This window comes from Artemia franciscana, chromosome 14 (assembly GCF_032884065.1).
Source record: "Artemia franciscana chromosome 14, ASM3288406v1, whole genome shotgun sequence".
NCBI lineage: Eukaryota > Metazoa > Arthropoda > Branchiopoda > Anostraca > Artemiidae > Artemia > Artemia franciscana.
Genome location: NC_088876.1, coordinates 26,296,167 through 26,311,091, shown reverse-complemented (window position 1 = coordinate 26,311,091; position 14,925 = coordinate 26,296,167). Strand labels below are relative to the sequence as shown.

The 14,925-nt window shown below is 35.4% G+C and overlaps 2 protein-coding genes and 1 non-coding gene across 6 annotated transcripts in view; 1 reads left to right on the top strand and 2 right to left on the bottom strand.

Moving 5' to 3' along the window:
• Nucleotides 1–3,442: 3,442 nt before the first annotated feature.
• Nucleotides 3,443–3,515, bottom strand: Trnae-uuc (transfer RNA glutamic acid (anticodon UUC)). Its single transcript has one exon. It is a non-coding gene; the product is annotated as a tRNA-Glu (tRNA).
• A 3,077-nt stretch (nt 3,516–6,592) lies between these two features.
• LOC136035764 (uncharacterized) lies at nt 6,593–6,946 on the top strand. Its single transcript, XM_065717734.1, has one exon. The coding sequence runs from the start codon at nt 6,593–6,595 to the stop codon at nt 6,944–6,946; it is 354 nt and encodes a 117-aa protein (XP_065573806.1).
• A 3,493-nt stretch (nt 6,947–10,439) lies between these two features.
• Nucleotides 10,440–14,925, bottom strand: part of LOC136035501 (rho guanine nucleotide exchange factor 11-like) — a 395,432-nt gene continuing 390,946 nt past the window's right edge. For all 4 annotated transcript variants that reach the window (XM_065717335.1, XM_065717333.1, XM_065717334.1 and 1 more), the window contains one exon: nt 10,440–12,373. In XM_065717335.1, the coding sequence (XP_065573407.1) occupies nt 12,248–12,373 (126 nt within the window). In that variant the 3' untranslated portion in view covers nt 10,440–12,247. The remainder of the gene's footprint in view (nt 12,374–14,925) is intronic.

The window sequence follows — 14,925 nt, the reverse complement described above, 5'->3', positions numbered from 1 at the left end:
GCGTTTCATTTTGTATTTTTAGCTGAATGTCCGAAGTGGACCCTACTTATGTCATGACTTTGTACAGTGAGATTATTAATTCAGATACTGGTCGTTGCTGCAAAAATGTTTACTTTCTTTAACGTTATTACAGCATCGGGCTTACGAGCAGAAGGGGCTAGCTGGATTCCTATTGGGATTAGTCTAAAGCTTGTCGTCGGCTTTAACAAAACGTAGCCTATAATGCTGTTTTCTGTTTTGACCCGAGTCCCGTAGAAAAATTGCTTAATACCTCGTTGCCTCCTAAGGTTAAGACATGTCCTTGCCAACTCAGAATCAAAGCCAAAACATCAGACAATACTGAGAGATGAAAAACAGCCTTCTTATTGTATAAAACCGGTATTGTATATTAAAGACAGAATGTCGAATAATACAAAAAGTTCAGAGTTCGTTAATTTATCAATAAATTTTTAACAAAATTTTTTTTAACGTAGCCTCCTCCGTAGGGACCTATGGCAAAGAAGGAAGAAGAGAGAAGAAAATAAGAGAAATATACCAACAAAAATTTTGATAATTTTTGAATATAAAAAATAAAAACAAAAGCCAATCCCCCTCATCAAAAATCCCCAAGAGTACAGCTTAATTACCAAATTCAGAAACAAAGAAAGTTATAGTTTCGATTGTTGCAGATCCTAACATTAGTGGAGCTACAAGTTTTTTAGGGTGGTAGTGAGTACCATCCACTTAAGGAGGAAAATGTGCACTCATTCGTCAAAATGTTGCTTTACTGGTGTGGACACGAGTTTATGGATAGTTTACTGCACGGACTAACAAGTCTTCTTTAGAAGTCTTGACTTGAATATTTCACAATTCCGCAATTTTTAGTGGGTAACTATCTTCTACCCTTCCTATTAGTGCCTACTCGTCCTACTAATTATGTCACTACGCATCGGTCGCCAGTGTTATTACTATCAGTTTTATGGGTGGACTCATCAAACTGAATCGATGTGTAGGGCACAAAAACCTGTTGTCTCCATACCAAAAAAGAAAAAGAAATTAGTCAGTGGCGGGAGGACTAGCATTTAGCTTCCCCATCCGTATGATACATTTTACCAGCTGCAAAACATTGCCTTGCCTAACCGCATCTTCCAATTTAGCATGTAGTGGTGAATATACCTCCAATGGGTATCTAATCCCAGTCAAACATTTTTATATTTGATGCTTTATACTTATTTCACATTTTTAAGTAAATTGGGAAATGAGCCTTTCCTATTCTGGTAAGATGATTCCAAAATTCCTAAGACCTGTAATGGCTTACAGGACTTCAGTTAACATTCGTATATCAGACCTATGAAGTCGCAACATGTATTTAGTCAGTGTAGGAAAAAACTGGGAAATCATTCTGTTTGTTTCTTTGCCCTCTAACTTTGCAAGTCCAAATTTTCGCTTACCAACAGCTTCGAGAGATTGGAATGAAAGGTTATGGTCCACAACATCTCAGCGATGCTCCTTAACTGATTCACCTGCCAATTCGTCACATGCGGTCCCAGATTGTCCTGGAGTCCGCATCAGTGAAATTCGATTTCCGTTCTATGCTAGGCTATTTAATGCTTCATAATATTCCATATCGCTTTTGCCCCTGCTTTTCATAGTCACCAGAGCCTTGAGATGTGCTTCTTTATCAGATACAGTAAATATTTTCCCGGCCGTACTTACCATTTGAATCAGTCTTTTAGCTTCCTGTTGTCAAATTTTTCAGCGTGGAAGACCATAGCAAATTCCCCTAGATGATCGCTTTTTATCTAGATGATCGCTTTTTATCTATTCAATTAGGTCTCTACGGCTCCATTCCTCAGGGGTTGAGCTAAATCTTCGACAAGCTTTGACCCGTATGTATCATTTTTAAGAAGTGCGTCAGAGTCCACGCTCAAGGCTTTCGGGGACGGAGGGTCCATGACTCCAACATTCATTAATTTGCAATTTTCGATAAATTTTCCCTGCTAGACATGCAGTCTACAGCACCAAATCTGTAGCAGAAAATCAACACAACATTTGCATACGTCAATTGTGGGTAGAGCTTCCTGTGTGCTTCTTCACGCTCCCCTCTGGTTTCCCAGACACTGTTTATCGATACAAACTTATGTGCCAAAATATAAGGAAGCCTGCTTTCTATGGTAGGGATGATATATTCCCTGGTATTGCAGAAAATTCTTCTACTTCAATCTCATTAGTCAAGCCGAGATTTAGGAAGCTATTGTCAAGCGGAGATTAAGGAACGGTAACTCTGATATTGTTATGAGACAAACTTTACTAAAAGAGTTGGTATGAGACATGTAAGTATCCAGCTTAGGATTTTCAGCCATGATAATTATGATGGCGCGTTATTTATTTTAACCACTGGTATTGTTTTGTGGTGGTGGGGGGGGGGGGGGCTCCTGGTCTCTCATATCCCCAGAAATTCGTCTTCACGATAAACTTTTATTTTAACTTAAACCTGTACAATATTTATTCCTAGATTACCTTTGAATAGCATTTTTCTCATTACAGTTTTTTTCAACGTGAGTTTTTAAACTTTTGGTTTCTATAGGCTATGGTTCGCTCGTAACTAGCTTGTAGCTATTGTTACAACCATGACAAAACAAGAAAATTCTTCATTCAGACTTCGTTTTTCAGTGTTCATTCAGACTTCGTCCAGTTAAGACCAGTGTTGAAAAAAGATTATATTTTGAATAGTGATTTCAGTGTTATGCAATAGAGAAAACTTATTTGTTTTGTAAAAGTGCTAGATCTAATTATTCAGTGACAAAGAAATTTAATCTTTTTTGGATACTTTTTCTGGATAAATTTAATGAGAAACAGATGAAGGCCAGCACGTCTATAAATAAGAAAGGCAATTAAAAGGTAACATTTTTCTAATTATCTGATATGCCTGGAGGATTCGACATTAGAGGACTAATGTTTGCAAAATTCAAAGGATATCCAAAAGGGCCGGTTGGAATTGTGGATACTGTTCAAAAGAAAAACGGACCACACTAGGTTGTTTTCTGTTCCGGCACGCATGAGGTATTAACGGTTCAAGAATCTCAGCTTGAACCATACCAAGAAAATTTTGATGAAGCTGTGAAGAAAAAAAACCAAAGGAGTAGCAAATGCATTCAGCGAAGTTACCACTTTTCCAGATATTTACTTAGAAAAGTTAAACTTGGATCGGGCTTCTATTGCCTCCGTTGTGGACAATGCTCAAAAGGAACTTGAAAATCTGCGAAGTGGTTTGAGAAATGAAATTGAACAAAGGGTTCGTGACAATTTGAGCACGGTACCTGCTACAGGGCTAGCATCATCAGTCACAGAAGACATCAAACAGTTCGTGGTAACGAACTGTAGTAAGGAGAGACCCGGCTCAATAGTAACCAAAACTCTAAAAAAAACGTACAGGAATTAGGAGAGGTTGTGAAAAAAAAACCGCCCGATAAGGGACTTGAACCCTTAACCTTAGGATTGAAAGTCCCACGCTCTACCGACTGAGCTAACCGGGTAGCTAACAGTTAACGTGAGCTAACAGTTAAAAATAACTTTCAAGAATTTCAAAAATTAACATGGGCTCGTATGGGGAAATGGGTTTTTCTAAGCTAGAAAATCGGGGGGGTTAAGATTTTCCGACGAAACTTTCCAGGAAAATTACTCGGAGAATTCTGCGTCGAATGAGTCTTCGTACACCCAGATCCGATGTCGGCTGTGATCTGTAGGCGTGATGGAAAAAAACAAAAGGAGAATATGAACATTAAGTGGCTATGCGTGGTTTCTGGAAAACAGGGAAGAAGTTATCGGATCGAGCTGAAATTTCGCGGATAAGCTCCTGGGCCCTAGGGGACCTTAACTTGTGAATTTCAGCCCGATCGGACAACGTTAAATGGGGGGGGGGGGGTTGACGGGTCGAAACTTTCGGCCAGATTTTCCCCATGAAGGAAAAGTCGGAGGGGGATGAAATTTGGCAGGTTTCTTAGTTGGATCTCGGGCTACGAAATGCATCCCTCCCCATCCCTCTGCGACCACTGGAACCGAAGGTCGCTTAACATTGTCGTGGTTTGCCTCTTTAAAGAGGCACGAGTGTGCCTCCTTGATGTTATCTGGGCTAAAAAAGCAAATTTCATCTCTGGAAGACAGAATCGAAGTGATTGAACTAAAACTTGATGATATGGACCAGAAAACGATAATGGATACGCTTATTTTTAGTGGTTTAAAGCAAGCACAAGGAGCTAGTTTTGAGATGTCAGTGAAACAAGTTATTGTGGAAAAAATGGGACTACCGGATATTGGAAATTCACACATCCTGAGCGTTCGTCGGTTCCAGAATCCATCAAATCCAGTCTCCAACAGTTCTAACGTGTCTACCGTTTGTTTGATTCGTTTGTTTCCGTTTGTTTGTTGTGTTTCGTAATCTGGATACTGCAAAAACGGTGTTCATGGCTAAGTCTAAACTAGCAAAAACTGGTGTATTTGTCTCGGAGTACTTAACGAGAAAGCGTAAACACCTGCTTGATTTGGCTCGAAACAAACTTGGTTCAAAGAACGTATGTTCAATCGATGGAATGATTTTTGTCAAACAGGGTCCGAATATCAGGAAAATACGAAGTGCAAAGGATCTTATCGGTGAAGGATCATCACCTTATTTACTGCTTTTCTCATGTCAGTTTGTGCAGTGCCATGTTTCTCACTCTTTGTTCTTTCAGCCATTTTCCGCTTGCGATACCCTACTTTTGTGTTTCTTTTTCTCATTTATGCTTTTCACTTTTTTTGTCTCTGCTTGTACTCTTTATTAATTTCTTTTTGCGCTTAGGTCATATCAGGGTCCCATGATCGATTGAAAAATTAGGAGGAAAATAGATTAGCTATTGATGATGTGTTTTCAGATGTTTCGTTTGGTCAGGGATTTAAAGCTGGATTAAAAAAGTACCCTAATGATAGTTCATGCGTTGAACTTGAAGATTTTACTAAATGCGATGTATGTAATGGAAATTCGTTACTTTTTTGGAACTGCCAAGGATTCCAATCAGCTAAATGTTCTTTGCTGTGGACAATGGAGTGTCTTAAATCGCAACCATTGTTTGTAGGCCTATGTGAAATGTTTTTGAGCGATGAGAACCTGAACAATGGATTTTTCTGTTCCAGGGTATAAGGTTGAATATAAAGGTCGCTCTTTTATTCAGAGAGGAGGACTAGTCGCTTTAATAAGAAGTGATGTAGATTATGAGGTAAGACATGACCTTTCACTCTGGCTTGAAGGTTAAACTCGAAACATTGTTTATTGAAATAAGGTCGTCATGGTCAGAAAAGCTACTGTCTGGAATAAAATATAAAGTACCATCATTTTCGAAGAAAGATTTTTTAGATGTATTTGAAATTCTTCTGTCACAAGTTGCAAAAGAAAAGAAAAAGGTAGTGTTAATGGGAGATTTCAATATTGTTCTATTAAATCCAGATGATCGTGTTGATTTCCTTAATACAATGTTGTCGTCTTATTTGTATCCCTTAGTAACAATTCCAACGAGAATAACGCATTCTTCGGCAACTTTAATAGATAATATATTTGTTGACGGGCAGTTGTTGAATAGTTGTACGGCCGATGTACTTGTTACTAATGGATCAGAAGACCTTATGTTGATGAGTAAAATTGATAGTTTAAAGAGGGAACCACCATAAGATGAGATTAAACATCGAGATTTATCAGAAAATAGTTTGAAAAATCTGGCTGTAAATTTGGAACATGTCAATTTTTCGGAAGTTTTCAAAAGGAAATGTGCAGAAAAGGCTTATAATTTATTTATGGATATATTTTTAGCTGAGTCTGATAAATGTTGTCCCTTAAAGAAAGTTAAAAAGAAAAAAAAAATAACCTTCGGAAAGTATGAATGACGACTGTTATCCTTGTTTCTGTAAAAATGAAGAATAGACTGTATAAAGATTATTTAAAAGACCCCACGAATGAGAAACTCCTGACTTTCAAAGAGTATAGAAATCGGCTGAATAAAATTAAACGGTACGCTGAAAGAGTTTATTACGAAAAAGAGTTTGAACAGATAAATGGAAACATGAAGCGGACTTGGATTAGAATCAATGAGTCACTGGGGCATAAAAAGGAAAAGAACCAGATTAAAATGATGAATTTCAGTGAAAAAAATATTAATGATCCAAAAGAAATTGCGGAAAATTTATGCAAGTATTTTTCAGAGGAAGGTTCTAAGCTGTGCCATGAAGCAGTGAAAAGATAAAAAAGTCCACCAGTCCCCAAACTTAAACCTTGTCATGTTACTTCTGAATTCCTTTTTACAAATTGTGATGAAAATGAAATCATTATGAGAATGAAATCACAATCCTGTGGAGTTAGACGAAGTATCGTTAAAAGTTGTTAAAGCAACAAAAACAATTGTTATTCCTATTCTTTCTCATCTGATTAATTTATCACTTGAAGAAGGAACTTTTCCAGAAAGATTTAAATTAGCCCGAGTGCTACCCCTTCACAAAGAGAGGTCAAAAAATGAACCGAGTAATTACCGACCCATTTCTATTTTACCTTTTTTTTTCGAAGATTTATGAGAAAGTAGTCCATAAAAGTATGTATGATTACCTCCAGGAGCAGAATCTTCTATGTGATACCCAATTTGGGTTTCGCAAAGGACTTTCTGCGGAACCTGCAATTCTTAAATTGGTTGACTGGGTGAATGATGCATTTGATAAAGGCTTAATACCCGCAGTTTTACTTTTAGATGTTAAAAATGCATTTGACTTTGTTGATCATGATAAGTTACTCCAAATTCTTGAATCGTTTGGTGTACGTAATGTGGCTTTAAAATGGATTCGTTCGTATCTATTAATAGAGCTCAAGTTGTACAAAATGCAACCGCAACATCAGAGTGCCACTGCTTTTTTAATTTGCAATGGGACCACTGCTTTTTCTCATTTATATTGACTATTTAAATATTATTTATCTGAAGCTAATATCATAACATTTGCAGATGACACACTTCTTTTTGTTGCATGTGAAAATCTACCTTCTTTATTTTAAAAAATTGAAATTGCTCTGACTGAATTTATATCGTGGGCTGATTCACAGTATTTAACACTAAATTATGGTAAAACAAATTATATTCCATTTTCTAGAATCAGATCAGTCCAAACAGATCTCAATTTAAATGTAAAAAATAATATTATAAATAGAGTAAAAACCTGTAGATGTCTTGGATTTATTATTGATGAGAATATTTCGTGGAATGAACATGCTAAATTGATTGGTAACAAACTTTCAAGGTCCCTTGGAGTTATCCACCGTCTTAAATACCGTTTCCCTAAAAAAATCCTGAAGTTATTTATCATTCTATTTTTCATCCCCATTTGTCGTGTGGATGCTCTATGTGAGCAAGTACCTTCATCTCATGTTATAAGAAAATCCAGATCATCCAAAATAAGGCCATTGAAATTATATCACCTCTTCAGCATTCAGATAACATTAACCTCCTTTTCATATTTACTAAAATATTTGACGTGTCAAAGACTAGGGATTTTCTGATTGCAACTTTTTGTTTTAAATATTTTAACAGCCTCCTTCCATCGTCATTTGAAAATTTATCCACTTTAAATCAAGATTTGCATACTTATGAAACGCGAAGTTCATGTGACATGGTCCACGAGACACCGTCAACAAAAAGAGCTTCTTTTTAATTAGATTTTTTTTGCACCAGCTGTCTAGAATTCAATCCCCTTGGAAATCAGGGACTCAAATAACCTTATTACCTTCAAGCGAGCAGTGAAGGGTCGTTACACAAATACTGTTTAGATTTGAATATCGTGCGGTCCTCCTCTTTTCGGTCTTTTTCTTTTCTTTTCTTTTTTTCTTTTCTTTCTCTTCGTCACCCAACTTTTTTCTTTTTTTTGATAAATCCAGTCGATTCGTTGTTTCTGTTTGTTGATTGTTTAATTATTCTCTAGTTGAATTTCTGCCCAAGTCAAGCACTTTTGTGCTTTCCTGACAGATTATGTACATGTAATTATGTGTTTTTGTTTAAATATATATGATTGAATTGAATTGAATTAAAATTGAATTGTCAGGATCCTAACAATATAAAAGAAAACGGATGCGACCGATTAATTGAACTTGCTTACACAAGGTAATGGAGCATAAATATTTTTCTTTTTTTAACATAAAAAATACTGTTTCTCGCAATGAAGTGTGGTTGTAAGAACAAAATTAATAAATATCTGACATTGCGACTTAAATTTTTCATTTTGGTAAAAATTTGAGAAACCAAAGGTAAAAAAAATCTACGCAATCACTAGAAAGCTGACAACATGTGGACTCTTGTCACCACTCTATAGTAAGTCAACAAATTCTCAAAAATTATGTAGTAAGTAAATGGTATTGAAAAAAATTAGGTATGCACAGTTATACTTAGAAACCTTAATGAAGTTAGAAATGAAGACCAAAGTCTTCATTTGCCATTCTCAGCGGAGATTGACTATGGGATGTCGAAATCGTTACTTAGCCTGCCAAGACTTCCCCAGGGTAAAATGGGTCTTCTTTGCACAGACTGGATTATAATTTAAAATAACTCGGATTAATTATTACTTACAGAAAATTTCAGCTTTAATCCTATAAAAATTAACATAAATTATATCAGTTTCTAAACAGTATTTTTTCTTTTTTTTTTCTCCGTTGTTTGCAGTGCCTACTGTATGAAAGGTTTTTCGATAAATAATGATAATTTCAGTTATCAAATTCTCTTTGAGACTTTCTACTTATTTAGTGAAGTCACAAGACGACACAATAAAAGCGGTGCTAAGAATGTTTCCCGTTTCCTAGAATTACAGAAACTGTAGTGGCGCAGGTTCTAACCCTATCAGTTTCCCAAACTCTCTGTTCTTTTGTACTAATGGACAAATTATTTGGGCCTCCCCGTCGGAACTTTCTTACGTGCTACCCTCTTTTTCACGTTTAGCCATCACTAAAAGTGAACTTCGGCGTCATATGGTAGAATCGTGGCAGAAAAAAGCTACGCTGCGCCTCTATGGAGAATGCTTCAGAAATCTGATACTAAGCAAATTTGGTCCTATTACTTTTATAATGCAAAGGATCTGTTGCGGCAACCTTTGTGCATAGTCATTTTAAAGTAACTAAACCATGTCAGGTTACTCAAAAATTCTAACACAGGATTGTCACGCGAGCGGTTGTCTCTCCATTGTTGAGTGTTGATGCAGTGTTTCAAGTACTCGCTTTGTGTTATCAGCATTGTGTACTGCATTTTCAGTCTCTTTTCTTTCTTGCATTGTTTTCCACTCCATCTTTTTACTTTTCGTAATAAAGGGTTGAAAAACAATTAAAATGATTAATTTGTCTTTTCCTCTTCAGGATGTAAAAAATTAGGCATTGTTGATACTTTATATTTTGTGAAATAATTATTTTTATGTCTTCCATTGTTTTTTGGCAATTACAGACAAATTAGCTAAAGACTTTGGGGGAAATAAATGTATTCTTTTAGCTCGATTGGTTGGGGATTCATCAAACCTCTTTAACTAAAGCTAATGCTTCTTGAAATACAAAGCTTATTGTCTATGAATATCAAACACAACTCTTCCTGCTAGGCTCATAAAAATATTTTCTTAACTTAAAAAATTTCTAGCAAAATTCCCGGAATTGATAGTTCATTTTAATGGGCAGCGTTGGGTGATAGTTGTTCCACCAATTTCGCCCTCCAAGTGTGGCTTTTTACTGAAAATATGTATGTTTAATATTAACTTTGTAACTCATGATATCAGCCTTGGTTTTTTAAAGCAAGTTCTTTAGTGAAGCAATCTTAACCACTTTGACATTCAAATTGTTTTGTAAAACCGTCTTAAAATGTAAAATTTGGTAATTGAAAACAGTGTCTGTCAATTTTTAAAAAAAATATTCAATATCCGTTGAAAAGCTCCCAGGCTTTCTCATATTTAGTAATCTAGTAATTTAGGCAGGAATTTATCTATTTCAGTGATATTGGCAGTGTTTACTCTTTTCTTTTCAAACAATATATTAAAACTTAGTGGGTTTCGGTAAAAAATCCGAAGATGGATCTCAGCTTGAGAGCCATCTACTGGTTTTCTTCCAAAAATAGTTTTGGTATCTTTTATTTTGTCGGGAGATGGGTTGTGAATTTGGTAGATCTCTTGACAAATCATTTTAAGTGGAAACACTGCATTTCAACAAGCGGTTCAAGATCAATCTTTTAATGATATATTAAAATAAATTTTAGGAATAGGACACTTTCAACAGGAGAAAAACTGGTTTTCAATGTTTAGTACATAATTATGTGCAGTCTTTGTGCATAATTGTGTTCAGGAGGAGGGAGTAACTACATCCTCCTGTACCCTTCTCACTCCTCCAATTTTTATTTATGTTACTGTGTATTAACCTAGTTTTCTGCCACGTAAGATACAATAAAAAACAGATATTTATTTGCTTTTATATACAACAGGTCATAAGAAAGGAATATATTCTCATTCGTAGAAAAATCCGAGAAGCAATTATAAATAATGAAAAAAAGAAATAAAAAGGGTACTAAATAATGAGACTTAAAAACGTGGTAAAGAAAAAAAACCTTAAGTTTGGCATTGTAATAGAGTAGACCTAGAAAAGAATAAAAAAACGATAAAATTATACAATCCCTGCTTTTATTTTAAACTTCCTTACCCGTCGTGCATTGCTATGACCTCAAAAGAAAGGAAATTCAAGAAAAATTCCTTGCAGAAAATTCTGCCATGCGAAAAAATCCTCCTGTATGGAACATTCACCCGCATAAATATCTCCCCCCCCTGTATTTAAAACGATTGTACTTTTAAATTCAAAGAATTTGAAAAATCCCCAGACAATTCTCCCCTGGATAATTCCCTGTGCAAAAAAATTTTCCTTCACGGAAAGTTATCCCCCACCCCATACGGAAGAGCTCCTTGCACAAAATTGTCCCATACGTAATTTGCCCCTGATAACCCCCTTCATTGGAGAATCGAGAAAGTGAACATCGATTTTTTTTCAAACATATTTTTTTTCCAAAATAGAGTTGATACCAGGCTGAATAAATTTTTCCTTGCAATACATCTACATAAATTATCTTATTAGCTTATTCTGATTATATATACAAAGGATTAGAAAAAGACATACAAGTCAAATTTATTTTAATATAGGAAACTCCATTCCCATGGAATTACCCCTCGCCCGCCGATAATTTCCCCTGCGAAATCTGATTGCCCAAGGCCCTGAAGAGGGCCTTGGGGGGGGGAGTTTAATCTCAAACCTTTGCAATAGTGTACTCAACAACTTCATATAGTTTTTTGGCAATCAGATGAATACTGTAGCAATGTATATAGGCCACACACAAACATACATCCTATTTTGTATATAGATTTACTAGTCGCAAATATAGGAACGGTTTTGATCTCGAAACAAGAACAGAAATGGACAGATTATAGGCAAATCACAAATTTTTTGAACAGTCTTTAAATATTGAATTTTGTGTGTGTGTGTGTTGGGGGGAGCCTTTTAATTATAATTCATCGTGCTAATTCTTTTCTTCATAATGACTATTCAAAAGCAATTCAGGCATGGCTGGTATCCCGGGATGAGTATTACCAAGCATGAACACCCCACCCCCCACAAAATAAATTTTTTGCTCGACTCGTAAAAACGTAGAAAAATGTATAGAGTAAAAGAGTAAAGTGCCTATACAGAAGTAAAAGTACGTTTAAATCCACTATCCTAGAAACGAAAGCAGACTAAAATAACAATAATGTAACAAATCCCAATAGTACTTTGTTCCCTGTAAAATGTATAGTTCTATAAAATCACGTTATTTACATTAACCATCTTTAAGATCAAATATCCGAAGCATGGTTGAACTTCAACGCCATTTATTATTAATTTGAATAATAAGGTTTGCCTAAAACAGTATATATTGTTTAAGTCAAATTACAAATTACTATCCCCCCACCAAAACTTGAAAAGAATAAAAGCATATTTTAAGTTTATGCTGTGGAACAGAAAAATTTAAACTGGTAGGGGGGGGGGCCTTTGATGTAGTCTCCAATACAGTATGCAAAAAAAAACATAACTGGATCTTGCCCAAAATGTCAACTCCGAGGTGCATAAGGGAGGGCCACTTTATGACGTCTAAATGTTAGTTGACAGGTTAATAAGCAATCTCAATCTCTCAATAAAGTCTTCTGATCTCAGTCATTAATATGAATTTCAGCATTCTGACGAGTTACGCACTCCTGATCGAGCTTGATTTAGTTTTTGTGTACGAAACACTGTGTTACGTAGAGTGTGCTTCCATCTTTCTTGAGTCTCACGGATTTTAGTTGTCCAATTAAGCTGAAATATCAAAAACAAAATTAGTTTTTATGTCAAGTAACATTTTTAAAAAAACATTCAAGGTGAACTCAAGTAGAGTGTTTTTATACCTGAAAAACCAAAAGGCCTTGAAACATATATTTGATCATTTTGCCATTGTATCTTTCACCGCTTTTTTCATTTTACCGTTTATTATTGTAAAATTACTTGCTTGTCTACTATGCTCAATTCCGCTGACTAGGAAAACCTGTGATTTTCAAGCTAGTCAGTAACGGTTAGACTAGACTAGTGTCAGAACCTGTCGGACGACAGATATATCAAAAACAGAACGAAAAACCTTTGTACATGTTCTTTAGTGAGGATTATAAAAATAAATATTACCCCCCTCCCTCCCGACCTCCTGGTAATTTGACAGGCTTTGCTGCCAGAAATTACCTCATATTTCTGAAATAACCTCATCTTTCTGAAATAACTTTCCATACAATTCAGCACAATTTCCATAATCTTGTACGCGCTGTATACCGTCACATGGTTGTTTTCAGAGCTGAGAAATGCAAACATGGACCATGTATATAGGTTGCATACTTGCAAATTTATGTTTGGATTAATAGTATATATTTTAAGTTGACGAATTGAGAGCCGACCCCAATAAAAACCCCTAAATTTCCCATTCACCAACGCAAAAAAAAGATACTTGCTAACTTTCAAGCTACGCAGCAGCAAAGCAACACCGGTATAACATGTACCTAGAAGAACTTGTAACTAACAGAATTGTATAGCATTATTTGATGGTTTTCAAAAGTGAAAATTTCAAACATGAGCCAATTATATAAGTAGACAGTATATATTTTGAATTGTCGGATCGATAGCCTAATCCAAATAATAGACCCTAAATTTTCAATTTTCAAAGAGAGAAACATAATATTTTGCACTTTTTAAGCTACGCACAAACCAGGGAACAGCAGTATGAAATACAACTCCGTCAGAACTTCGCAAAATAGGCAAGTACCAATTCGAAAGGCAAGTACCAAAGAATGGAAATATAGTATCAGACAACATTGTAACTAGCAATAACATGATAATATTTAAAATGAATTTCTAGCAGTACTTTATAGGGCAAATGTGTTTATCAAGCTTTGTTTCGTTTATGGTGATCCATAATTTTTACCGATGTAAAGATTATTTTAGTTAATCAGCAGAGATATGCAACATCCAGTTTAAGACACTGATAATCCTGTAAAAATACTGGACAAGCCAATTTAGCCCCATCATCAAAAGAGTCTTCCTGATTTGAGCTGTACCCTTCTATGAGACTGAACTTTATTTAAGCATAGGTTTATATCATAAATAGAATTAATAATGTCTATATTTCTTGTTAAAAAAAAAAGTCTAAAACTATCCGACCCGCATTTCTTTCAGAGTAACCCAGAGATTAAACTTGAGTATATTGATATATTGGTTTTAAACCAAACACAACAATGGACAGTTTTGATGTAGATTCAATATATTCCAAATGTGATCCTCAAACGTTCGAAAGGATTTCGGAGCATGAGCTCAGTTCTAACCTATCAATATCAGAAAAATCTACACATTCGAATCAGACACTTTTTCCCTTACAGCCCTTTGTAACGGAACTTCTCTCTATTTCCATTATAGAGGCATTTCTTTTAGACAGAAATATGGGCTTTCAGTGGGCGCCCTCATTTCACCAATTGAGGCTGATATCTTCATAGAAAACCTTGAAGAAAAGGTTATTTTACAAAGTATTTGTAAACCGGAATTTTGTGTTCGTTTTAAAGCTTAACTCCTTGGATCCAAAACTTAAATTTAGTCAGGAATTAGAGGAGGAAAAGTGCTTTTCTTTCTTAAATATCCTGGTTCACCGAAATGATACATGCTTCGAATTTGGAGTCTGTAGAAAACCCACACATAGTGACCGATACTTAAATTATTCCTCTAATCATTCTCCTGCTTTGAAAACAGGAGTAGTCGCTTCTCTAGTTGACAGAGCATTGCAAGTTTGTTCTCCACGTTTCCTGGATTCAGAGCTTGACCGTTCCCATATTTTATTTGGGAACGGTTATCAAATTAGTTTAATAAATTCTGTAATTGCAAAACATATTAAAAAATTATCAGATAGTGACACAGTAAACACCTACAAAGGGAAAATTCAGTCTTATTGTGATTCAATTTTGAATTGTGTTTTGTATTGTCTTATATTTAATAACAAAACTTCTCTCTCTCTCTCTCTCTCTCTCTCTCTCTCTCTCGCTCTCTCTCTCCCGTACGTTAAAGGGGTTTCAGACCACATTTCCAAAAATCTAAGGAAAAATATATTTTTACTTACTATAGACCCAGAAAAACTATCAGTTCCCAAATTTACCAAGGTAAAGACCCTCTTCCTATAAATGAAAACTCCGGTGTCTACAGAATTTCTTGCTCATGTGGTCTTTGGTACATCGGAAGAACTGATCAACGACTTACGGATAGATTAACTCAGCAATCTACCTCAATTAACAACACCCTTAAAAACCAGAAAATTTTGACTCTACCCTCTCAGAAAAATATTTAAT

Coding starts and splice junctions, on each gene's coding strand:
- LOC136035764 (XM_065717734.1), top strand. CDS start 6,593: ATGTATGATTACCTCCAGGAGCAGAATCTTCTATGTGATACCCAATTT.